This window comes from Phalacrocorax aristotelis, chromosome 7 (assembly GCF_949628215.1).
Source record: "Phalacrocorax aristotelis chromosome 7, bGulAri2.1, whole genome shotgun sequence".
NCBI classification, from domain to species: domain Eukaryota; kingdom Metazoa; phylum Chordata; class Aves; order Suliformes; family Phalacrocoracidae; genus Phalacrocorax; species Phalacrocorax aristotelis.
The window spans coordinates 10,699,273-10,725,855 of NC_134282.1; the positions used below are offsets into that span (position 1 = coordinate 10,699,273).

The following is a 26,583-nucleotide window of genomic DNA, read 5'->3' on the forward strand; positions in this document are numbered from 1 at the left end:
TTACTGATTGTAAAGGTTTAATAGATTAGCTTCCATATTGAGTGCTACGTTAGAAGTAGTGAATTGAACTAAAAACAAACCTGCAATGGTCTCCACAGGAAAAAAATAAAGTTTGACTGTAGTAATTTAATTTCTTTGTGCTTCTGTCAGTGCAAAGGAGTATATGGAAGTAAAATACCGCAAAATAAAGGCCAATTAAAATGGTATGCAAAATGAACGGACAGTAAATGTGATCAGCTTGATATGCACGAAGTACAAACTTGGGTAGTTTTCAGTACTGTAAGTTACGAAGTTGATAATGAAAGAGGTGTAATTAGTTCTTTCTCTTACAGTAAACTATCTGGCTGAACTTTTTCACAGGTTAAAATTTTCATTTTACATAATCTTTAAAGTTCAGATGCTTTTAATTGAATGCACTTGCTAACCTATTTTTTCAGGAGAAGTGGGGCAGAACCTTTTTTTTCCCTTCTGTGGTGATCAAGCCAAAATTCACATTTTGTGTATGAAAATTTTTTTTGCCTATATTTGATGTTGCGTATCTTTAACTCAGGAAGGACTTAATAATTTCTTTTTTAAAATTTATGCAACTTTAAATATAGGCTGCATCTTCATTCACAGCAGAATGGAGCTTATGAAGTGCTGAGCGCTTTTAATTTTCACTGACTTTCTACTGAATTTGGTGAACTGAACATCTTTCCATTTAACAGGAGGTTTCAGGCTCTGTCATAGAACATCTGATCCTGTAGTGAAACTTTTAACTAAAAAACTGCTCTTGGGACATTATATGTACCATATTTGTGAGTTTATCTGTTCTTTTTATTTTTCTGTAGCTTACATTTTAATAATTCTTGGACTATGATAATTATTTACCTGAATTATGTTTTTTAATATGGAAGTTAAGAGCAAGTTTATGCATTCATTTGCTGACAGCAATTTACAAATAATATCTTCAGATTAATTTTCATAGAATCACAGAATGGTTTGGGTTGGAAGGGACCTTTAAAGACCATCTAGCTGCACCCCCCTGCTATGGGCAGGGACAGCTTTCACCAGGTCACACTGGCGAAAGCCCCATCCAACCTGACTTTGAACACTTCTGACGATGAGGCTTCCACAGCTTTTCTGGGCAACCTGTTCCAGTGTTGTAAAACTTCATGCTTTCAAACTAAATGGTGAAACGCCAGGTGGCCTAGTAGTTTATGGAAAGAGCTTTGTAATTTAATACACAGGTTTTTAAAAATCGGAATGTCAGAAATTTTTTAAATTTAATGTTATAATGGACCACATTTTGGTTCATGAGCTTAAAATTTTGGTTTTCGATTAACATACTTTTTTTAGAGGTAACAGCATTTGTTGCCAAAGGCACATGGATGTGTCAAGTGTGCCAATTTAGCTACAACAGCCTTGTTGCAGAAATCCAGTGATATGTTAAAAACTATTTTTAGGGTCTTTGGATGGTCCTGTTTGGAGCTGGGTTGCATCTTATTGACTGACAGGTATCTATTTTAGATCTTGACTGAAGAGAGCTGGAGAAAAGAGCAGAACAAGGTGTTCCAAGTGATTGTATTGTAGTTTGACTATACAGATATGCTGCAACTGGAGCGATAGTGTTTGTTGACATTGGTTGTAAATGGGCTGTTCAACAAAGTCTGCTTTGAGTACTAACAGTAAGATCTGCCAGGCTTAAGCTTACAATTTAGAGTAAAGTGAAAAAAGTAATTAATATGCTTAGCTTTGTGGAAATTAAAGATTTTCTTCCCATTGACAATTATAAATATTTGGAACAGATTACTTAAAAATCAGACTGATTGGAGAAAATTTTGACCTGGATAGACAAAAAACATCCTTTGATTATAAATTTGTAAAACATAGCTGAAACGAAAAATAAAGCTAATTTCTACGGTGGTGTCAGAGTCCCTCTTAAAAACTTAAAAAACCACCAAGGATCTATGAGCTACTTTTTCTCCTCTGAATTTGGTAGTAGGAACGGCTACAGAGTTTCTGATAAAAGCTAACAATTATTCATTTTCTGGTCCAAGATGGTGTCTTTTCATGATAATTGACTTTTGTCAGGATCTAAAATAATGTCACCTGTGGTGCTTAATAAAATTTGGTGGTTAATGTGGTGCTTAAAGTGTTGTTCTTAATAATAACTGAGGATGAAAGCAAATCTAGAACAAAACTGCTTCAAGGACACATTTGATTTGCAGGATGTGATCCAGTTCCCTCTCTTGCTGGGTTTTCTGAGTTAGGATACTAGCTATGTTTTGGACTTAGCTGTGTAGTGTCACTGCCCTTTTAGGCTAATAAATGAACAATGTGCATGCAGAATTACATTGCTTTAGTGAAATTTGTCTTAAATTAATCCTCTAGTGCTAGACCCAAAGTCCAGGATTATTTGTGCATTAATGGATTGAAACTGTCATGCATCCATCTCATGATATGAGCTGAAAATACAGTTGCTTTATGCCTCAATCATTAGAAAAGAATATCAATTAGCGTATTTTTAGAAAGATGTGTATAGAGTAGATGGATGTGTAGTTAAGAAAGCTACCATGAAAACCAGATGTTTTTTCTGGAACCGTCTGAAAATGTATTGTCTTTACTAATGGTTTGGTTGCTCTAAGAAAGAAAAATTAATAGTAGGATTATTTCTATAATTTTTGTGAGCTGCTGTAGTCAACATCTAAAAGATGGTCTGCCTGAGCACCTTTACTCCATAATTGGTAAATGGCAGTATGCAGAGCTGGCTGCTTCCTCAGTTGATGAACGCGTCCAACTTTGAACAGGTTTGACAATGTAGAATCTGTAAAGTCTCCCTTTTTCAGCTTTTTACTGTTCACTCCTTCAAATCATGTTGGAAGAGTCGGTGGTTAGGCTTTGACTTGTTTCCCGTTTGGATGCTTTGGATGAGGTTGAAAATTGGTTTTACCCATAATTCCGTCTCTGATTAAGGAGGTTATTACAGGACAAGAGCTTCTTTGTAACAGCATATTTAGTGCTCTGGGGCGTAGCGTGACTTGCAGATACAAATTGTATGGAAGCAATTAAATCCAAAGGAAATGTCATGTGGGCTGAATTTCAACATACAGACATGTGGCATTTTCCCCCTTCAAGAGAGGGAGGGAGAGGAGGGAGGGATGGGCATGATATGGGGTGGAGGTGGGTTGGGGGGTGGATTTTTTTTACATCGATTAAATCAAAGTCCAGACCTAGAGTGAATGCTATAGCCTGTGACTGTTAGTTGAACTCTTCCAGAACATAAAACTTGGGAACATTGCACTGTACTGCAGTATTCCATACCTATGGCTATTTTTAAGGCAGATGTGACTGAAGCTACAGTGAAGAGACAGATACAGGCTTGCTTAGAGTACTGTACACAATGCATCGTGTTAAAGCTGAAATAATTGCTTAGAGCATCACCAGAAATTACAACAACATAAGGGGAGGTGTGAAAGAGGAGTTAGCTATCTTGCTCTTCCTCAGGGCTAATAGCATGCACATAGGAAGTTACAGTGTAAGCACAGCAGTAGTAGAGCTGCAAGTCCAGGCACAGCTTTTCCTGCAGTAACTTGTTTGTTTGCCCATACCCTATGCAACGTCTGCTGGCCCCTCACTATATTCTTGGTCAGAATGCTCCTTTTTGTTCGTTCGATATTGATCTGTCCCTAATCCTTTTTGGGTTCAATGTTCTGACAGTCTTTCGGGTTTGTGAATAGAAGGACACTTCCATGGTATGTTGGAGTTCTTCCTGAAGCACAAGTAATCCTTTTCTTCTACCTGTGATCAATTTTCCTAGTCTATCTACTGTTGGTGTTTTTACTGAATGTTCTACGTTCCTATTTTTCAATGATTGATTGGTGAGCAATGGTGTAAGCATCACAAAATGAAGAAACAGTCTTCTGTCAAGAAATTCTTACAGGGTGTATTAAAGTTTATTGTGTTTCTGAAATAAAAAATTGCATTTGAACTGTGAGACTTCTGTTAATGTGAGATTCTTAAAGGGCAGTGGTAGACTTAAATTCTGCGTGGTGTTCTTTTTTTTTTTTTTTTTAAGAAGTTCTTAAAACTTCTTGATTGGTGTGTTTTCTTAGGCTTCACCTTCACTGTGAAGCCCCTAAATACAGCAGCATCAGAGAAGAAGGAAGTATGAGTCATTGGGAAGCTGCCCTAGGTTGAAGGAAAGAGCAGTGCGCTTCCTGTTGTGCTACAGAGTGTGACTCTTAGGAAATCACATAATCTCTCTGTGCCTTCATTTGTGGTATGTAAAACTAGATGAGTACATTTTCCCACTTTCTAGTAGTTCATGCTAAATAGTGTGTTAAAGATTGAGAAACTAGCAGGAATCTCAGAAGTATCTGTAGTGATGTTGATAAAGCAAGGTGTATGTATTAGGAACTGATCAGTGTCTGTTCTTGTTCCTGAAAAATTGCTGTGCATTGAAGCAGATAGTGTACAGGAATAAACACTAAATTTTTGCTCTGTGGAAGTTGTTTCTTATGATGTAAGCCTACGTCTGTTTGCAGAGTTACCATTCTAAGTGGATACAAAGCTTGTGTTTCCGTAGGGCGGCTCAGACTTTACCCACCAGAATATTCTATCTAGTGCAGTCACTGGTGATTCCTGACTGTTCTGCTGGCAGCAGGAGTTCAAAATCCCTGGAGAGGACTGCAGATCGCTCTTTAATATCCTTCTCCTGTGGGCTTCTTTACGAAAACTAACCATAGTTTGTGCAAACTACAGCAACATCCCAAACACGTTTGGAGGTGGAACAGAATCTTTCATAGGAGCAGACTTCACAGGTGTAAGAGGAAGGCAGCTTGCCCAACTGGAGTTTGTTAGATTTACAGACCATGTTTGCAAAGGTCTCATTACCTGATAAATCATTTGGGGCGTGTGGGTTTGGAGTCCCCTTTTTTAAAAAGGAAGTAAGTAAAAGAAAACGAAGCTGTTTTGTGTCATTTGTTTGTCCAGGCAGCCTTTTGTACACGTTAAGGTGCAAACGCAAATGTTATTTTCAGAAATTTCTCAAAATATAGTATTTTCAAAAGCATCGGGAATAAAAGTAATTACCACTTGTGAAAGGCTTTGGGTTGTCTGCTTAGTTGGACAGATTGGACAAAAGTAGCTTTTCTAATCTTAACATCCATTCTGTATGATTTCTTTTAGAGCCACATAGGAAGTTACGTTGTGTCAATACACTTCTCAGCAGACTCTTGTCAGTGCCGTTATTCACCTAGGTTAGATATCTGGGAACTCAAACAAAGCAGGCTTTGCATCAGCAAATGAGTACAGCTTGCACTGTGTGGTCATTTCTGTACAGCTTTGTGGGGAATGCAGTAAAAGGTCAACATTTTTGAGCTTACAAGAGCAGAATTTAGTGTGGGAGTTCTTCACAAAAGGTTTTTTTTATTTCACATTTGGTTTTGACACTACATTTTCCTAGTCATGTTTGTCATTTTACTCATTCTACTGTATATAAACAGAAATGTAACTGTTTTTGCCTTGAGAGGTTAGGAAAAAATATTTTTTTGCCAATGTACATGGCTTAATTGCACAGGGACAGGTCAAAAATGAGGATTTGATGTGATGCGAAGTTAATGTGAAAATTACAGACCAGATCTTAATGTTGAATAAATGTGTGTATATTCAATCTACAACTCTTTTAACTGACATGGCAGTTAGCAGGAGGAGAGTGTAGTGATGCCAGTGATTCTTACTGTCCCTTCATACTGCAGAGAATATACCTAATATAATTTTTTTTACAGCCATTTCATTAATGGAGACTTTTCCAGTCATGGGATGACCTCACAGATGCTGCCATCACAATCTGTCAGCCCTGATATCACCCAAATGGTAGATTCTAATTTTAGACAAAACTAATTTTTATTAGAGGTGGCAGAGGGTTGTGCTTCTTTATTCATGTTTTATATTTGCATTTTGATTTTTATCTGCTCCTGTAAGACTTCATGGCAGTGGAGAATCAATGAAATTATAATACTGCAAGAGAGTGGACAAATAAAATGGAATAGATTAAAAGAGATTTCTAGTGATACTATTTACAATCTATTGAAAGTGGAATATTAAATTATTCATATTTAAGGAAATTAAGGTTTTTGAGAAAGACTCGGCACTGAGGGTGGTCAGTAAAGGTATGTATACTGTAAAAGGTGTCTTGCAAAGCTAGGAAAATCCTGGTTTGAGATTTGTGACATTCCCAGGATTAAAAAAGCATCTTCTTTAAATTCTGCCAAACTTGAAAGCAGAAAAATGTTGAATCAGTCATCATATTAAAAGAAAAAAAAGAGGGTCATAATTCCAATTTTTTAAAAAAAGTATCTATTATGAAAATTTCTGGAGCTGCTGATTTCATATGACTTCTACTTTGATTATGTTCTGTTTACGTTTCTTTAATTTTTTATTATGATTTGCTCTAAGTCCCCTCCAAAAGTAGATTAAGAATATAAAAAGCTCAGTTTCATGTTATACTAACAGCCTTGTAAAGGCCTCTGCTGTGATCAGCTGTAGTGGAGCCTCAGCTGAAGGTCACCCTGCCAAAATTCTATATGTTTTTCAAACCTTGGGAAGGCTTGTTATTGTTCTTTCTGTCTCGCTTTTAATTTACATCTGGAAATGGAACATAAGGTTCTCTGGCAAGTCTGAGACATTAGGCAACAGGTCTTTTTTTTTTTTTTTTTTCTGTCACACTTGGCCACACATAATTGGGCAGATATTTTAGTTTTGAATGAACAGTTCACTTCAGTGTTAGGGAGTATGGTTTTAATTATTTTTTTGAAGTCAATTTAAGAGGGCTGCTTGTTTCAGAAGTGCTATTGCACTTGTTCTTCTATGACTGTTTATTTTATAAGTCAGCAAAAAAATCCAAGTTGATGTAATGGAAAGGCAGAAGCTGAGGCGTTCTGAAAGGTTTTTAAAGTGTCTTTATCACCTCTACAATCTAAAAAAAAGTTGCAAAACGTAATTAGATAACTTCCTGGTACAGTGAAACATCTCTTTTGGAAAGCATGCTTTGCAAAATGAAATTAGTGATAGTTACACTGATTTTATTAGTTACAAATTAAAAGTTTGATCTCACAAATCCGTACTTGAGATAGATTACTCTTGTGAGTAGGAATTATTTAATTAAGCATTTTCAAGATCAAATCCAGATGCAGAGGACCCAGACCTCTGTGCTTTATAAAGGTGTGAAACATAAGATTTGAAATGCGTGCTTAGTTACCTGGTTTATCTGTGACAGTGATGTGACTGGGGGGGAAGGCTGTGGTGGAAGGCTGGAGATCACAACACCCGATGGTGCTCTGTTCAGCATGCAGTTGTGTTGGAAATACGCTTCTGACTGCGGCGTGAACATTCAGCTATCTGTTTCTCTCTCTTGGGTCCCACAATGACAAAGGACTGCTCAGATCAGGCAGCCTGACTGCCTGCGTCTGCTACGCAGGGGTCACAGAATGACAGAGTGCGTTGCTGTGTGGGTGACAGTGGAGCATGTGTCAGGATGCTTCTGGTGTGTTGCAGTTCAGGCTTGGAGCCTAAGAGTCAGTGAGAATAAGTCTTTCAATGGAAGTTCAGTGAAAGAATTCAGTCTATTGTCTTCACAAAGAGCAAAGATAGTCCCAGAACTTTACATTTAGAATTGATGGGTTTATTTGTCTCTTGTGTCCTTACAGAAGGGCCAGATGACCCATACTTAAAGCAGTCCTGAGGAAGTATGGAGAACCCTAGTGACTCAGAGGAGTTTGTTCCCAGAGTTCCCTTTTGCACTCTTAACAGACCAGTTTGCCACTCGGTAGCCAGTGACTGTGATTGAATTTTGGTCCCCTGTCCAAGTAGAGAGATGACGTGAAAGTCAGGAATGCCCTTAGAGAATTTGTATTCCTTATTCCAGCCTATTTATTCCCTAACAAAAGGCTGACATGCTGTAGTATGGGAGATGCCACCCACAATGCATTTTATGCGTTGCTTTATCACTGGGTTGCAGGATGTTTGTTTTGCAATCTGTGGTGTCTTTAGTGTGTGTAAATGATTTATTGATTTTATAGATAGTGTGAAAATATTTCTTCATTAGCTGCAGAGGATTAGTAAGAGTATTTCTTATCTCTTTTAATAGTCCAAATATTGTTTCAAGCTTTTATTTCAGTTTCTTATTATCTGATATTGCCAATATTCCTCATTTGTCCAAGTGAGGCTCTCAAAATCACTAGATGGTTTTCAAAGTTGTAGATTGTGGTTCATGATCTGAGAGGTGCAAACTCTCCATAACTTTTGTAGTCAGCAGTTTGTTTCAAATGCATATGATTAGTACTGACCAAGATGAGGCAAAAGTTTACTTTTCAAGGGTTTTCCCTTTCGACTTTCTCTTTTTAGTACCGAAAGTAATTATTATTTTTTCTTGCAAACAGCTGAAGTAAGGGGATCTGTGTACTGATGTGTTCAGTAGATGTTCCAGCATGGAGACCTCTTAGCTTCGACTTTAACCAGATGTGCTTGGCTTTCGATGTTAATTAAAATAACACCATAGCCATGATGAATAAGCTGATTTTGTTCACTGATGTCTCCATTTGTCTCACCCAGCCACCGCATATTGTTAGATAACTCCTATTCAACAATGACTAGAATTTAGGTTGGTTTTGCCCTGGTTTCTATCTTCTTATGAGAAAAAATAATTCTGTTCTTAGCATACTGTAATAGTTCTTGCCTCAGAATTTTACTTTTGTGGGATTTATTCCTTAGATTTCCAGTGGATTTTTTTTTTTTTCAGAGGTGGAACACATAAACACAACAGTATATAAAAACATAACAAGTATACAGGCAGCAAATGTACAGTTTCTTCTTTGGAGTATCTTTCTTTGTGAGAACAGCATTCTTATTTTAGGGTAGGCAAAGTACTTGATATGATGGAACTATTATAATTTATGGAGTTATTTTAGGCTACCAAAAAGGGACTTTCAAAAAATGCTCGGTCATTTTCCTAAATTTATTAAATAAGTAAATAGCACGTTAAGAGGCACACCATTGGGAAACATGCTGTAATTGTTTCTACCTGTTTTTGCTTTGAACAGAATTAATTATTTTGGAGTTCTTATGAACAAAAGAAAAAAAATAGAAGGAGCTAAAATATGTGTAGGAGTTTAACTTTTCAGGTTCCAGAGCAAATACCAATCTAGTGTTGATAGAAGCAGTATATGGAGTGTGGACCCCTGCCAGCAACATTTTCAAATAGTAGTACAGGAATGTAGAGGGTTTAGAGGGTTTAGAGCTGACCATGGCTTGGAGCATGCAACACTTTGGAAGTGCACCTGCAGGTTATGGGGCCAATCATCATGCTGCTTTTGGGTGAAGAAAACTTTAAAATTCTCAAAATACAGGCTGCTGTACTTAATGAAAACCAATAATAAGAAGAATGCTTCAGTAGCTAGTTAGTCTGAATAACTTGAATCCTGGCCCCAAGATTAATCGTCCAAATTGTGACCATGTACATGTCATTGCCAATCAAATTCTTAAGTGTTGTAAAATTTCTGAACTGTAAGGGCTTTAACTGAGATTTCTCTGACTGGAAAGACAGCTGCCTTTGTAATAGAAATAATGAAAATTTAAAAGGCATGTAAATATTCCATCTTTAAAATTAGCACAGTATCATCAGAAAACAGCTGCACGTTCTCCTGTTGTGTTTTTCTGGGGGGGGGGAGAATCCGCCAGGCACTGAAGGCAGTGCTAGGACAAGAAGAGATTTAAAGCTGAGTTTACTCTAATTAGATGGAAAGTATCATTCAACTTTAAGTGAGCGGTTGGGGCCTTCATAGCTTCCCCCCCAAAAAAGTTTAGACCAAAAGTTGGCAAAAATGTTGAGAGTTAAATTTTTTCATGTAAGCAAATTACAGGGGAGTTTTGTCAACCTTGTTTGTTTGTGACAATATTAAAAAACCCTCATGTTCTTGAGAATGAGAAATCTAGGTCGTTGACACTTTCACAGTTTTGCAAAAAAATTTTGCCATGGGATTACTTAATGTAAATTTTGGCTTACTGTGACTGTTTTGTAGAAGCATGTAGTAGGAATCTAGTCCAGCCCCCTTCTATTAGAGACAAATCCTTCATATAATCTACATTTCTTAAAATCTTAGGGTTTTTTTTGGCCCTGCTCTTCCTGTTAAGACAGTTGCAGAAACTTCTCTGGTAGGCAGAAATCTTGTTTTAATAACCCACCTTTTTACAGCGTTTAATGAGTATTGTTATGTGTGTAACAAGAATATTACAGTAGGAGTATAAATTTGTAGGCTTCTCTGTGTCTACTGTAATTGGATGTACAGTAACTTCACAAATAACCTTGCAATTCTCGTCCATAAAATGTAAAGAGGAGGATAGCTCTTGGCATTAACCGTGCCAATGCTCACCCAAAACTATGGAGAAACATTATTTTAAGCAGTCATCTGCAGTGACCGAATGATGACATTATTATGTTTATTTTCTTTCCATGGTAGACTTGGTCTGAGGAGAGAGGGATGATCTTTGATTCCTTAAATTCTGAACCCAATTTTATCAACAGCTAGATCTATCATCTCTTGTGAATTATTTGACAGAAACAGACTTGCCATGATGTTCCATTGCCAAACATTTGGATGAAGTTTCATGTGGCTGTTGCAGGACACTGTTTTGTGTTGCAGTGTCGAAATGCATGAACAGTCTGTGGGGACCATAAGTGGTTTCAGGTGCTGTACATTCCAGAAAGCAACTCTTGCATGATCTGGGGTTGTGCTAGATAAAAGGAGTAATGCGATTCATGTCTGACGGTCTGCTTTTTAAAAAATGCCTCAGATTTAAGAGACCCACTGGATTATCATATGGAGACTCTTGTATTGATTTTCTTGTCAAATAGTTACCAAAACTCAGGCATTGTAATTGATTCCAATATTTGATGCAGTATATTTATAGTCAAATACTTCTCAAACCATCCATTAAATTTTGAGGTTTTGACATGCTGTTTTTTAGAAGTTATCACATCTTTTTTGTGACAGAGAGTAGTACATTAAAAGGTGAGAGAGAAGCATAAACTTACATATAAAACAAATGGGGGATGCAATTAAGACAAAAGAGCACTGTCAGTTTCCATTTTGTGCTACTTTTCCTGTAGATACAGACATATGTTTGCATTTACTTGAGTAGTTTTTGGGGTACTGTCTGGTTTGCTTTACTAAAAGCATGCCTCTTGCTGAGGATGTTGTCTCATGAACATTTCCTTTTTCTGTCAGGATGGCCTCTACTAGAACAATATTTTCAGTAGTCTTTTTTTATCTTAGAGAAACAAATGTCTGATTCATTTTTCTAGAAAAAACAGGAAGCTGTAAAGAAGACAGACTGAAAAAGAAATGCATACTATTACAATTTCATTTATAAACATATAAAGCAAACTGGAAGTAACTCTTTGTTAGATACTGAGGGGATATTATAGTTTTACCATTTTTGTCTTATTATGTGAACCTCACATAAAGAACAAATTAATGAGCTTGTTAAAAAAACCTGGAAAACCACCTACACATATGAAAACCTTCAGCACAGCAGCATGTATTTTGCAAGCATCCAGTCTGTGCACCTTTGTGAGCTATGTTATCTGTCACAGAGTTCAGTACTACTGCTGCACTATGGCTGCTACAGATCCTGTCTATAAGTAAGTGCTTTTTAAAGCAAGAGAAAACACCAAATGGGTAGATTTGAGTTGAAAGTTCTTTCTGGTCTGTATGAGTTTGAGATTTTTTTTTTTTAATGGAATTACATGATTAATGGATAAAATGTTCCAACTAATTTTAGTAGACTGAAAAACCCCTGCATATTAATAATCACATTATTAAGCATGGCTTTTTTTTGATGTAGAAATGATTAATCCTAAAGGCAAATTCTTCTGAGATTTGCACACAGATGTGTTATTCTGGCCTTCCTGTATGCTGGAAATACCCCGGGACATTTTGCGCCTTTAAGAAGCAGAATGACTGCATGCTGAAAGGAAAGTGGAGTATTAAAAATCACATACCACAGTAACCGCTGTGGTAGGATGATAGTTCTAAGTATATGCAATCCCAAGCAATAACTAAGTGATGAGGTGTTGATACTTCGGTCTATCACTGGTGCTAGTCTTGTACTTACCTTGCTCTGCCTAACCTGGTCCTCCACTCTTGTACCTTTGTTATTATTCTTTTTCTCTGGAGGCAGTAGTCTTTACTGTTGCAGTGTATGTTGGTGAAAGATTATTCCCTTAACACAAGCATTGTTAAAACTTAAATATTAGGCCTTCATGATTTAATACTCATGACAGTGGAAGGAAGCTTAGGTGTATCACAAGAACGCATCCTAAGAAAAAGAAAAGTTAAGAAACTTCTGTTATTCTCGTGCTTTTGCCCTCTAACAGAACAAGATGAACTCCCTAAAAACTGTAATGAAATAGCTGTACTGAAAATATGTGAAGTTTAGTTTTTGCTCTGCAGATGAATAAAATACTGTGTGGAAAGATTATCTTGACTGAATTTAAAGAGCTCTTGTAAAGTGCGGAACCATCAGAAGTTAATCTGACCCTGTATATCTGAAGTCTCTGCCTTAGAGGTAGTGCTGGGAGGAAACTGCAGATTTGTATCCCAATGAGGAATGGTGCCACTTGGTTCACAGCCTTTGTGGATTCATTGCGCAGAACAGGTCAAATGTATTTGATAGTTTGTAACTGCCAACTACCTGCTTGACTGGCACCAGCTCAGCCCTCTCGGGCATCTTGATCCCAGGCTCCAAAATTGCTTTTAGGCTTTTGACTGCAGAACACAAATTTTCTCATCATAAATAAATTTGGCTATCTTGAAGTTCTATTTTTTTCCTGATGACTATACTAGGAAGAGCAGGGAAGAAAGAAAAGTCTTAACTAAAATTCCTCTTGGGACCATATGGAAAGAGCATGTATCACTGCAAAAATTCCACCTGATACAGACGTGACATTTGTCCTTACTTCGTTGTGCATGTCAGTGTTGCAGCTTGCCTTTTTAGATTGCGTTTTAGATACTGGCAGAGGGAAATGTTCTCTAATTGGGCAGTGTCCAGCTTTTTTACAAAAAAGCAAAGTTGCAAAGGCTGCTTTTGGTGTATTACCATAGGGTCTTTGAGACAAAGCTTTGCCCGTCTTTAAAATTTTAATTGATACATGGAATTTTAGATAAACCACAGCTCTAAAAAAAAAGTAATCTGCTGAGAGATTGCCATTTACAAAAGACTCATTTATTTGAGTCATTTGAATTGAGTGTTCCTTTGGCAGTGCAATCCCAGATGGGATACGCAAGCGTCTTGACCTGCCAGATCATTTCTACTAGACATTAAAAAATCCTGCATACTCTTCCCTTATACTGAATTCTCATTTTAAAAACCATTTACTTTATTTCAACTTAAAATCCTGGTAAGACCACCTTGGTGTAAAGCATTTAAATACAGGTATTTCAAAATACAGATAAAAAGCTTACTGATTCGTATTAATTCTAAGACAATTTGGATTTTACAGGGCAAATTTTTGCTTTCATGAATATTAAAGAAGAAATATACAATGCAAACCATATGTAGGTTTGTTAAATTGTATGGTGAGTTGCTTTGAAAGGAAGATCACACGTGCGTGTTCTACTCCAAAAGAGGCCTTTTATGAAAAAAGTGTCTTTTTGTTTTAATGCAATCTGCATGCACAAAGTAGGCAATAGAAGTACCATTTTTCACTCTTTTATATGAAGAGTTTTGTCTTTAATTCATATGTTTGGAATTTAAAAAAGAGTTGTAATGAAGATTAATAGCAGACACTTAAAACATAAGAAGTTCAGACTGTCATTTAATATATTTTGTAATGGATTATTAGTCCAATGCGGAAAAATTTCTAATATATTTTAGCATATTGGTTTTCAGTGGTTGAAACAGGACTGAGAGCAGCTGAGCAGTGTTCCATCCTAGTCCATCACTGTATGATGATTGAATACAATATTTGGTCTCTATTTCCATACCTTTTTTGTTCTTGGTAAGCCAGGAAATACTAATACTCACTGGGATCTGGAGCTGGTTGATTGTGGCTGAGTCCCAGAGGTATTTAACTGGAAAGCGCTAGGTGAGTGGAATGTTATTTATCACTACAACAGACGAACGTAATCTTTATAGAACTGAAATTGATGGATATGATCTATTATTTTTATTTTGTAATTTTGAGAGTTACCTTTAACAGATCCATTTCTTTGTATCAAGTCACCTTGGTGAGATCAAAATAGTAGCTTTTTTTTGTTGGTGTGACATTTGTAATTGGTGTAATGCCTGGACTTGTTTTAATCCTTGATCTGTTAGCTTTATTAAGCTAATTCTACTTTCACTTAATGCTTGTCTGCTTAAAAGAATTTAAACAAGATGATCACTTTAAACATCAGCGAGGCACACATACTTGGTCTTCAGTTCACACAGCTGGTTTGGCCTTTCTTTTCTTTATGAGGTCAAACCTCACATATGGGGGCTAATTATGCCATAAAAAGGGCTACAAATTTAAATCCAGAGTTCTAAATGACATACCTTCTGACATCATCATATATGTGTGGAGCCTAGGTTCTTTTTGCTGTTGAATAATACCGTTGTTACTAAAAATCTTCAGAATATTTTTCTTGAGGTTAGTAAAAAATGGAACTGTTAAGATACAAATAATTTATTTTTCTGTGTCAGTGAAAAAGATTATCTGTAAAGAATAGTTTAAATGCATTAAATGGGAGCGAAAGAAGATCCCTTTTCAAATACTTTAAATACTTACTGCTTGTGACCTGAACCCTTTGAGTGTTTGAACAGATTACTCATTTCTAGCTAACATTTGTAGGAAGGCTGATTCTCAGGCCTCATTACATGCATCCTACTGAAATACAGTGTGGTAGTTTGTAATTCTTGCAGTGTTAGAGGCTGTGCTAGTGATGTAAATGAACGCAAATGCCTTTAAAGGCTTTTCTTGAAGAGGGAGAATGTGAAATTTTCTCATTTGAAACACCACTTATATTTTTACAATACCTTGTGTATACCTTCACAAGAAAATTCTGAAAAGCTCACTAACTTGCAACCTAGATTTTTGATTGCTGACAAATGCAGTATTTAATTGTTAAACTTTCTGTTTAACTTCTTCGTTGATCTTATTGTTCGCAGTCACATTACTATTAACTGATAGCTTTTCTTTAGTGAAAGAACTGTTAACTGAAGACTTAAGAAATCTCTCCTCTGTTGAGAGTTGATAAATAACAGTCATTCTTTTAAGACTATATAATTCAACCATGAAGTTTGTGTTCCTTTAGCTATTGAGAATTGTGGTGCATCTAAGAGCCACAGCTTTTTATTTTGCAGCCCTTTTGCTTGAGAAGGTACAAGCATTACTTCTTCAGAAGAAGGTACCGTCTTGGATATGCTCTGCTTTATCTTACTGCAGATGACCACTTCTTACTTGCCCTGAAGTCAGTGGATGTTTTGTCATCCACTTAAGTAGAAATAAAGACAGGGGAGTTCAGTAAATAAAAACATTAAGCATTTGTTTAATGGGTTAATAAGAGTTGGTGGTTTTGGCTCTCACTAAGCAAAATATTGACTGAAATCAGTTGGAACCTTGGGTTGAAGTCCTCAGTATTTAGCACCCAAGAGAAAAGAGCTGATCCCTATCTGGAGGGATTTTTGCTTTGTAGAAAGATGAAAAAGAAGTATAAGTATTAATCAGAAAATGTTCATTTAGCTGCTCACAGACAGACAAAAGTAAGCTAGGGCTACATAATGTAGGACATAATTAATTGATTTCCGTAAGTGCTGGAGGATACTCCCCAGCTCTTGCTGTGGGGAAAAGTGCTTCATTGCAGGAGTTTGTCCCAGCTCTTCCCCTCCTCCCCCCATTCCTTTTTGCTGATGCCAGGTGGGACAGGAAGAGGGTTTAGTTTTGAAGAATGGAATAGGCGTGTTAGCATGTATGACAGAGAGCCTTGTTTTTAGGTACATCACAGTTGTCAAAAAGAAAGGGACCTCTGCCATACAAGATATAGAGAGAACATAATTTGTGAAAAATCACTTGTTCTGGGAATAACCACCATTTCTTCTCTGACCACAGAGTTACAACTGCATGGTTGGACTGAAATTCAAAGTGTGTTTCCTCCTTCCAAAGACACCATTTTCTTGCTGGAATTTTGTAGTTGGGTGCCCCTTCCAGAATTAGTCCTTGAAGCTGATGCACCTCTGCGAGGCATACGGAAGTCCCCATCCACTTAGGCAGTGCTTCATGCTCTGTGGATCTAGCAAACTAACTGCCTGCTGGAAATACAGCAGTAAATGAGTTTTGTGTCATGGGTCTGCAGAGCTCAGTAAAGTTTAATTTTCCTTGTTGCAAGGTGTAGTGAATAACTCTTACTGGTCTTCAGCTGATTACACCGTGAAGATGCTTGCTGGCCTTTTAAGCCTTTTTTACAAACTGGATGGCTCGCAACTTTAGAAATAGAAGCCAGACACACATTCTACATGAAAAAAGATCAGGGGACTTGAAGCTTGCAAGCAATTTAGTGCCTGAACAATTACAACTTCTCAACCCATTTTCCCCCCCTTCCTTTGTCATTCATGTTTCTAGTAACCAGGCCCATTAACCTAACTTTTTTCTATGAAACTTCCTGCTGCTTTATTAGGCCTAGTTTTTATTTCCCTGCACAACCTTTATTTTGACACCTTTATTTTGACAGCTAAAGCTGTCTTTAATTATGTTCTTGCATATTATTTCCCTGGCTTGTTGACCCTGGCACTACACAGGATGAAAAGTTCACAGTTAATAAATGTCTAGGTGCTTTACTTCATCTCCTTTCATGTGTTCTCATACCTTACTTACTGCACTTTTAGTGCTGAGCTTGTTCTGAAGACCGAAATACTATCTTCTCTTTGGAGTTTCTGTGGTGCCCTTTGGTGAGCTGTGCCAGTCCTATGGATAGCCTTGTAAACTTTCCTGATCTGTTCAGTCCTCTTCCTAGTTATGGGAGATGGCTTGTGAAACAATGATTGGATCTGTAGTTTTCCTCCAGCTTTTGAGGTCCCAAATGTCTCTAATAAAATAAAAAAGGAGTTAATAACCTGGCTGATTTGTGGCACAGTCAGGCAACTGTATTCTTGAAAATTCCAAATTAAGATAGCATTTAATTGTGGGTGACAAAACTGTCGTGTAAATTACAGACACTAAGTAGTGTGTTATTTTTGAGCTGAGTCTGTCAAAGCCAAGCTCTAACTGGGTGACCTATAGAATGTTTATTAAGTCGGGGGTTCCCAGCAGAAGCTCTTATGTGTAATATTCATTTCACATTGAACGTGAAGAAAATTCTATTCCAGGGGTTTTTTTCTCCCTGTGTTCAGCTTTGGTAGAAAAATATGCATTTGTTCATTTTTGAAGAAGTTTCTCTAAGATACAACTCAGAGTGTAATATTGTGGTGTTTTGTCTGTGTCTAGTATGTTCATACTTTTAGAGTATTGTTTCAGTGTTTCCAGAGAGCATATAGAAGAGCTGGGGAGGGAACAATAATTATATGAAAATACTAAGTTGTTATTTGTCTCAGGTCACTTATTGACCATCATATCTTAGGGTCTGGAAGGTCTGGAAGATCAATGGCTTCACACTTGCCTTCTATCAGGAGTTTGTGGCAGCAGAAAGCTATTAGTTATCATGGGGGGGGGGGGGGAAGCAATTCTGGTTTCTTTCCTGTGCTTGTCTGTTTTTGTTTATATGCTTTAGGTCAACAAATTAGTATATAAGATTGTATTATATGATGCAGTCAGTCTAATGAGAATTAGCCTAAGTACTGACACTGACCAATGGAAATTACAGCACAATAATGTCCTTGGTAGTGGAAGATACTGTGATATTGGAAAGTAGAAAATAAAGCATGTACAGTTGGTTGAACCCAGTAGATGAGCGAGATGAGAGCAGATTTTAAAAGTGAAGTGTAGAAAATATTTTTTTCCCCCTCCTTTTTGGTGGTTCAGTTGGCAGTGGCCTACAGGCTGCCCCTCAAGTTGCTTACATTCTGCCTCTTGTTCAACTGTGTGCTTCCTGGGTGGAAGCAAAGAGCTGCTCTTCTGTTAGGTCTTCATTCCTGCTGCTGGTTTTATTAATGGAGATAAGGGGCTGATAAGCAGCCAGACATTGAAGTGGCCTCCCACTCCTCTAGGTCTGGCGTGACCCCTGATGCAAAGGCTGGTTGATGAGGCATGGCTTCATTATATACAGGAACAGATACAACTACACAAAGCTATGTGTGCCAAGGACAGTAATGTCAGTACCCTCTGACTTCATCAGTGTAGTCGTGGCTTTAGGGGCACATATCTGATGTACATCTCGGGTCACAATTCAGTTATACCCAGAGAAGAAGGCTCTGTGATTTTGTTTAGGCTGGTAGAAGCTGAACTGAAAGCAAAAATACAGGATGATTGCTCCTACTTCTCAGTCAGGTAATAATGCAATTAGTTTCATTATTGTAAGTTATGAAAGCGCCAACATACGGTTAAATTTTACCAGATAAATTTTTAAATAAGGCCACTTTATTCCTCTCCTCTGAATGCAGTATGCCAATAAAACATCACAAATCATTAAGATGACAAGAGCTCCTTGCAGGTCATATCTTAATTTGCATTCTCATAAAATTTCTTTTGCCTCCTAGTAGTTTATTTTTGGTCAAGGGTTCATTTTCATTTACTATTTGATTGAATTTGGATATTACAAATTCTTCGGCTTTTTTTTTTTTTTTAAAAGGCTATAAAGGATTTTAAAGGTCTGAACTCAATAAAATACAGTCTACCAAAAATATTTACAATGTGAAATTGAAAAGGAGGGCAACAAAGGTGGTGAGAGGAGTAGAAGACATGACTTACGAGCTTGAGTGAGTATAAGTACAGCTAAGGTACTAGGTTTGTGCAGCTTGGAGGAGGCTGAGGGGTGACCTCACTGCTGTATACAGGTTCCTCATGGGGGGAGCACAGAGGGAGATGCTGATCTCCTTTCCCTGGTGTCTAGTGATAGGATGCAAGGGGATGGCTTAAAGCTGTGTCAGGGGAAGTTCAGATTGGATGCTAGGAAAAAGCTTTTTGCTGAGAGGGTGGTCAAACACTGGAACAAGCTCCCCAGGGAAGTGGTCACGGCCCCAAGCCCATTGTTATTCAAGAAGCATTTGGATGACTCTCAGATATCTGGTTTAACTTTTAGGTTCCCCTTTGTGGAGTCAGGAGTTGGACTTGATGATCCTCGTGGGTCCCATCCAACTCAGGATATTCTGTATTTTTATGAAATAACTCCACACTTCTTATTAAATAAGTCCAATAGAAATACAGGGAGACTCTTTTCCAGGTAAGAAGATGGTCTACAGTACTTCATTCCTACTAGATTTTAAAGACCAGATTTTTAGATACCAGATCTTAAATGGTTTATTAGGAAATTTTACAGCATTCTGTGACACTGCCTTTTTAATGTTTTGTTTGTGGTTTGTTGTTGTTTTTTTTTTTTCCAATCAATGTCAGCATTTTTCGTAGCTCTGGTGCAACATTCTAATACTAAAAAAATAGTCATACCTTTTCTGAGAATAGCAAGCCTCCTTCTCTTCCCCCACCCTGAAATTATATTTGTTAGTCAGGTTTAATGTGTAGGTTAAACATTACCTGACCAGGCACTTTCTTTTGCATTACTAAATAAATAGGCTTAGGGCCTGCATCTAAACTGCTAATAATGTAGTTAATATATGCTGCTTCAATATCACAGCATTATTCCTTTTAAATACAGCACAGTAGATTCCTTTGAAATGTACACAACTATTCATACTTGTACCAATAACCTTCAAAAAAGTGCGCACTTTTACATCTAATTGAAGAGTGCACCTCGCTGTAAATCAGTGAGCTGCACCTATGTTGCTAAATGTCCGATATTTTTATACATTGTTCTCAGCTTAAGGGAAGGCTTGCTTGTCCACATTTGTACTGAAATTTTAAAAAGACGGGTTTATTTTCAAATAGACTACTTTTGATTGGAATTACTATAGTGTCAGAATTGACAGCAATTCCTATGTTCAACTAAATCTTACCTGAAATTCTGGCCTCATTTTAAAATTCTCAAGTTATATACAGAGAGCACCAGTGCAGAACTGTCACCCTTCCTCAGCTGAGGTCAACTGTCAGCTACCAGACACTGTTTCTTTATTCTGGAAAGGTTTTGTTTGGGTAAAGACTTGGTCTTTTAACCAGATCCTGCTTTTCATCTGTTTTTCATGGCAAACGATTGCATTTCCCAACCATTTGCAAACAGTGACTGTCTGGCAGGATTTCCTGGATACACAGTAGTTTGAGATTGTAAAAGGCCAACTTTCTGAACTCTAGCGATTAGGATGGTTATTTGTACTGCCTTTTCTTCCATGGGAACTAATCAGCTTATCATATGGAAGGTAGAAATAGGGTCCAATGAAAATTCATCTGCTAGCTGATCACCTTTACCACAAATCATAAAGAAAAAAAAAATTAATAGGACACCTCCCGACCTTTGTATACTAAAACTTTCTGAAGAGCTGGAACCAATATTTTGGGAGTCAAAGTTTTGTAAGAAACTCCTGAAAAAGTTGAAAATAACCTGATTTTGTCTAGTAGAGTGAGGTACTGAGGACCTCACAGCATATAACCCATGAGTTAAGTTTTGTGAAGAGAAGGCAGTGGATAACCAATGCTGACTGTGAAAAGAACCATTTCTTTATTAAACTTTTTCTTTTAATATTCTAAGCTGACCGTCAAAATTAAAAGCAAGAGGGTAATAAAAACATGTAAACCCACAGACGCTATCAAAAATTGGACCAATTTTAACTTGTTTCCTGTGAGTCAGTTCACTGGAAGAAGTGGTAGGATTTTTCTCCTGTGTATATGCCATGTAAGAGATTGAACCCTCTGAAATTTTCCCATGTTTTGAGGGAACCCCCTAAATGGGTAATATGGAGTGGTAGAGAAGATGTTGATGTTGATGACAGACAGGTTTTTGTCACTGTTGTCATAGGATCCATCAGGTGTTTCTTCAGATCCTGAAAGTTAGTGTGTTTTTTGAGTATCAGGGGTCCTAATGGATTTTTTCTTAATCGTACAAGGAAGAGGAAAGAGTTGCACTCCATTTTCCTTAGCATGCATCAGCTGATTTTGGTTGATTGCTTTCCTTTTCCTCACCTTATGAGGACTTACGAAGAGGGCAACATTCCGTTCTACCTTCTGTCTTTACAAATTATGTTTATCTTTGTCTTCTGCTTTTATTGTATTCTCAGTAGCGATAAAAATGGTCCAAATAGAGGAAGTTAAGATGAAGTCCTGATGCATTGAAGTTCACGGGTGACTCAGTATTATCTTAAATGAAGCAGATTTTCTCCCATTGGATTTATTTTATGGAGGAAATATCAAAGGCATCCTGTTATCCTCTTTCTCTGCCCGTATTGTCCAGAGTAACTTTTTTCCACTGTATGAATAAGATCTAAAAGTTTGGGGTTTATAGGGTTGGGGAGGGGGGCAAGCTTGTTAGTTGGTTGATTTTTTAATTTTTTTTTTTTAAGTATGTGTGGATCTGCCCTCCCTTTGGCTATGACTGTCTGCAAGAACGTCATCTGTGTGTAGTTACCACTCACTAGCAGGCTAGTTAGTACAGACCTGGATGTGTGGGAGGGCAGGATTCTCAAACCTTGTGAAAATGGGCAGTACAAGTAACCACATATTACACATTATAACTAAATATATATGTATACATATCACACAGTATAAAAGAAATTTGGAAGTGTTTATTTAACTTCAGATACATAGGTTTGAAAGAATGCTGCTTATTCTACACCATATAACACTGAGAGCAGGTACCTAAAAATAGAGTGTGGTGGTTAGGTAAGTAGCATGAAGCACAGATTCTCCCTTAGCCCTCTAAGCAATTCCATACTCCTTGTACAAGCATTGGTCCCAGTGAAATCAATAGATTTGCTTCCACAAGCAGCAGGCAATCTTGTATTGCAACTGTGAGCTGCCCTTTTTTCAGTGCCTCCATTCATTAAATAAATCTGCAAAATAAGTGTGATCACTGGCAAGTTGATAAAACTTCAGCACTTAGAGTTAGCATTCACAAAGCTGCTCCTGTCAATTTTTCAATACCAAAATTTTATTTTCTAAAGTACCAAGAGATCTGAGGGGCTTGAAATTTAAAATTATTCTAGCTACCTCATAGCACTATTGTGATCGATAAATATATATCCAAAGTAATTTTATTCACCTGAATAGTTACATCTTTGACATAATGAAGTTTATTGCCTAAATATTCTTAATTTCTTATGTTGTATCTAAATCACAGGAGAAAATGCTTTTGCCAAAGTAATTTTGGCAAACTAGTTAAAGTCTTATTGACAAGATGTAGATCTTGGTCTGAAGAATTAGGGATTTGGGGCTTCGAGGAAAACCAAAAAATATACTTTTAGGATCTAGTTTGGCTCTGCATGTCTGTTGTGCTGTAGCCATTGGCATTCATATTAAAATACAGAGATTGCTGCTTGTTAAATTCAGGGACCAGAAGCTATTTTGACTTTTTTTGGGAGCTTAATAAATATACTGACCTGAAAGCCAAGGTTGTGAGAATGATCTCTGAATGAGAGTCACAGTACCAGGAACTGCTTTGCACAAATGTGTATATTTTGAGCCAGAGTTCTCACCTTCTAGTGAAGGAGAATCATCTGTTTGGGAAATATATTCCTCAGGCCAATTCATGTTATCGTTTGGAAACTCAGACCAAGCAGAACTGGAAAAAGAGAGCTTGTCCTAGGAGCAACTTAGAACAACTGCTGTGCATTTGTGGAAAGACATTCTAGAGACTCTGGTCACACCATTTTGTTGTCTTTTTAAGAAATGCTGGTCCCTGTATGGTATCAAAATCTGTGGTTAGACAGGATTGCAGATTTGCCTGCTTTCGGAGTAGAAAATAATTTATTTCTGCAACAAAAATTTACAAAAGTGTGCTTGATCTGAAGCTCTTAATGGTTATACTTCAAATCACAAAGAGAAAACAGTACATGACAACTAGTTAAAAAGCACAAATAGCAGAGTTTTATTGGTATTATGATGATGAGTTCAACCCTATTAATTCTCTAATCCAAAAAGCACTGGTGCTAGGAAAAACCAAAAAATTTTTCGTGGACATGCAAAATGTGCAGTGCTGTGGAAACATTAATGGTGATTTTCTAACAGACTCGGAAAGCAAAACATGAAATAAAAATCTAGACTGCAGAAGAGAATTCTGGGACCAAATTCTGCAGTGTCATACGTCTCTCTGCCGCTGGCCAGTGCATTGGGATACAACTTTAAAGGATAATTTTCCTATGTTTCATAGGGATTTTATGTCCTGTTTTGTTCTGGGTTGTTTGTCTGGCCTACTATCTGTTCTTGCCTGGGGAAGAATTTTATTATTTCCCTATAAGAGGGTTCCGCATACTTGAAGGGGGGTTTCTTGTTTGTTTATTTTTACTGGAATGCAGAATATGTTAAAATAATAACAGCTTGTCTAGAAATGCCAGCTTGATAGTAAAAGCATATTTATTACATTGAGCTGCTTCTCCCTTTCTTGTTACAAGACAGCACCATTTTATATTTCATGTATGTAAACCCTGATTGTTCATAAATACGGTCACTTTTGACATGGCTTTTACGTTGGTAAATAGAGGCGTTCACAACAAAACCTGATAATAGCCCTCTAGCCCAATTGGAGGACAGTTAATTATTATTCATTCCATAACTTATTTAACAATTTCTGAATCTTCATGAATCTGAAAATGTCACGTATCTCTCACAAAGGAATATTTTGTCTTCAGATTATTATATTTTTCCCCAAAATAAAATAAACGTGGTTTTAATGGAATCATTAATGTCTCCTTAAATATGAGTGCTACAGGTACTCATCACGTCAACAAATACATTAATGTCATTATATATTGTATAGTATACGTTAAAAAATTCCATAAGAATGTTCCGTATAATAGCCTTGTTCAGTACCTTTTTTTTTCTTTCTCTCAAGAATTGGGATTTCATTCAAATTCTAAAGGTTAAGTTGTCAATAGAACTCAAAGAGTGTTTTGTTTCCATTTGTGTAACTAGTTTAATGTTTTTTAAGTCCTCCACGTATACCAACAATGGAATCAGTCACTTACAGGGAAGCTTAGCAGAACAAAGTTCTCTTCACAGTAGCAAATAATGCTGCAACTAATTCAGGAAAAGAGCAACTCTTTTCACTGAAGAAGTTATTTTAATTAGTGCTTAGCATAGGATAATAAATATTCAAATACTCACATAATGTTCCAGCTTCAAGATTAGAAATTAGGAGGGACGTGCAGTAGGAGAACTAAGTCCCTGGTTCAATCAGTTTAATAATTACATTGTGTCTCCTTGTAAAAGCTTCATGAAATTTACATGAAACATTATCGGTGTCTGAAAAAGCAAGTGCCATGAATTTTATTAGCTAAACCTGCAGGTTGAAATACTCTGGGCAGTCACTTGAACCTACTACAGTAATGCATAGTTGAACTATTGACTGTTAGTTATTCAGCTCTGCACTTTCAAAGGAGAAGTGATTGAGAGATACTGGGGTTTATGTGTGTTTATGTGGTTTTAGTGGTATAATGAAAGATAAAATCTTATTCTTTCCAACTGTTGAAATGAACAGTATAGATGAAATCAATAGCATGCAACTTCAAGCTCTTCCACCTTAATTGGTATTTTCTCTTCAGATGTATATACTGTGCGCATGATCTTTTGCAAAATATTATTAACCTTTTGGCTTTGAATAAGGCAAACTTTTGCTTTCCTGATTAACAGTGAATAATGTCAGCAGATAATTAAAATGCTGAAGCTAGAAAATAATACTTAACAGCTGTTCTGGCTGCCTACCACCAGTTGTTTCAAGGATATCAATAGGGGCCACCCGGAGTACTTTGCAGCAGCTGTAAACGTGGACCAGCTACACTAGCTTGCTCTGAAGTGCCAGTGAGTGCTTTGAGAGTGCTCTAAGAATAGGCAAATGTCTTCCGTTTAAGAGAGGGGAGTTGTAAAAGTTCTTCATACTAAAATCCTAGCAAAGCATGTGTTCATTGATGTCTGGTTTTGGTATAAAATGAAAATATTGCTGTAGATTTCCATTAATCTTTCCTATCCTTCCCTCCCCTGTCAGAAATCAGTAGACCACAACTGAATATGAAATAGACTGAAACTAACCCAGCCATCTCACAGTTTAAGCTTTTCTGGCTTCGGGGTACTGCTCAAAGGAGTGGCCTGGCCCTGCCCTCAGATTCCCAAACTTTTTTCTCTGTTTTGTTTTGACTAGCCGTCATGGGGCTGCAGGGTCAGTCAGATCAATCTGTTAATCTAGCTGAAATAATCAACGTTTCTTTCCATAGGTTCAACAGGCTGACCAAGGTGTTCATTCATTTCACCTTGTCCCACCCTGTAGCTATTGGGACTGTGCTGGTTTTGGCTGGGATAGAGTTCATTTTCTTCATTGCAGCTGGTATGGGGCTCTGTTTTGGATTTGTGCTGGAAACAGTGTTGATAACACCGGGATGTTTTAGTTCCTGCCGAGCAGGGCTTACACAGAGTCAAGGCCTTTTCTGCCTCTCGCCCCACCCCACCAGTGAGGGGCTGGGGGTGCACAAGAAGCTGGGAGGGGACACAGCCAGGACAGCTGACCCCAACTGGCCCAAGGGATGTCCCACACCATATGTCGTCATGCCCAGCATATAGAGCTGGGGGAAGAAGGAGGAAGGGGGGGATATTCGGAGTGATGGCATTTGTCTTCCCCAAGTCACCGTTACGTGTGATGGAGCCCTGCTCCATCTCCATTTCCTGGAGATGGCTGAATAGCTGCCTGCCTGCCAATGGGAAGCAGTGAATGGATTTCTTGCTTTGCTTTGCTTGTGTGCACATGGTTTTTGCTTTACCTATTGAACTGTCTTTCTCTCAACCCACGAGGTTTTTCACTTCTACCCTTCTGATTCTCTCCCCCATCCCAACGGGGGGGAATGAGTGAGTGTCTCTGTGGGGCTTAGTTGCCAGCTGGGGTTAAACCACTTAAAGCACAGCAGACTGACACAGAGGAAATGGTGACAATGTGCTGTACCATGCTGGGTAGGGCACCCTTTCAGCAGTGCTGTGGCCATGAAACCACAGAGACACTCTGTTAGCCAAGTATAAGTGCTACCTGCTTGTGGTTTTTTAATGCAATCTACTGGGATTGAATTGTGACCTTAAACTGCCTCATGTATTGACTGTGATTTAGAACAACAGAAAAGTAGAACAGACTTTAAATATGGGTTTTGTTTCATTTGCAACAGCCCAAGTGTCCCATGGTCTGCAACAGAGGCTTGGCAACATTGAGAAGCATCAATATGTTAGTCAATGTGCTAAACAGCAGGGAATACAACTGTTGGATTTCCCTGCTTCAGAGTATTGTCCCATGAAAGGAGAATCTTACCTGTTTGTCAAGTTTACCAGCACTCGGTACCATATGCCTG

At 37.6% G+C, this 26,583-nt stretch overlaps 1 protein-coding gene across 2 annotated transcripts in view; it reads left to right on the forward strand.

Annotated features, from left to right (window-relative positions):
- WWTR1 (WW domain containing transcription regulator 1) overlaps positions 1-26,583 on the forward strand; it is an 82,974-nt gene that overhangs the window by 6,343 nt on the left and 50,048 nt on the right. The window contains exon 1 of one of the 2 annotated variants that reach the window (XM_075098737.1): positions 19,051-19,388. The exons of the other annotated variant lie outside the window; for it this stretch is intronic. Within the exon in view, the coding sequence (XP_074954838.1) occupies positions 19,066-19,388 (323 nt within the window). The 5' untranslated portion in view covers positions 19,051-19,065. Of the gene's footprint in view, positions 1-19,050; positions 19,389-26,583 lie in introns of those variants that run through there. 2 annotated transcript variants of the gene reach the window in all.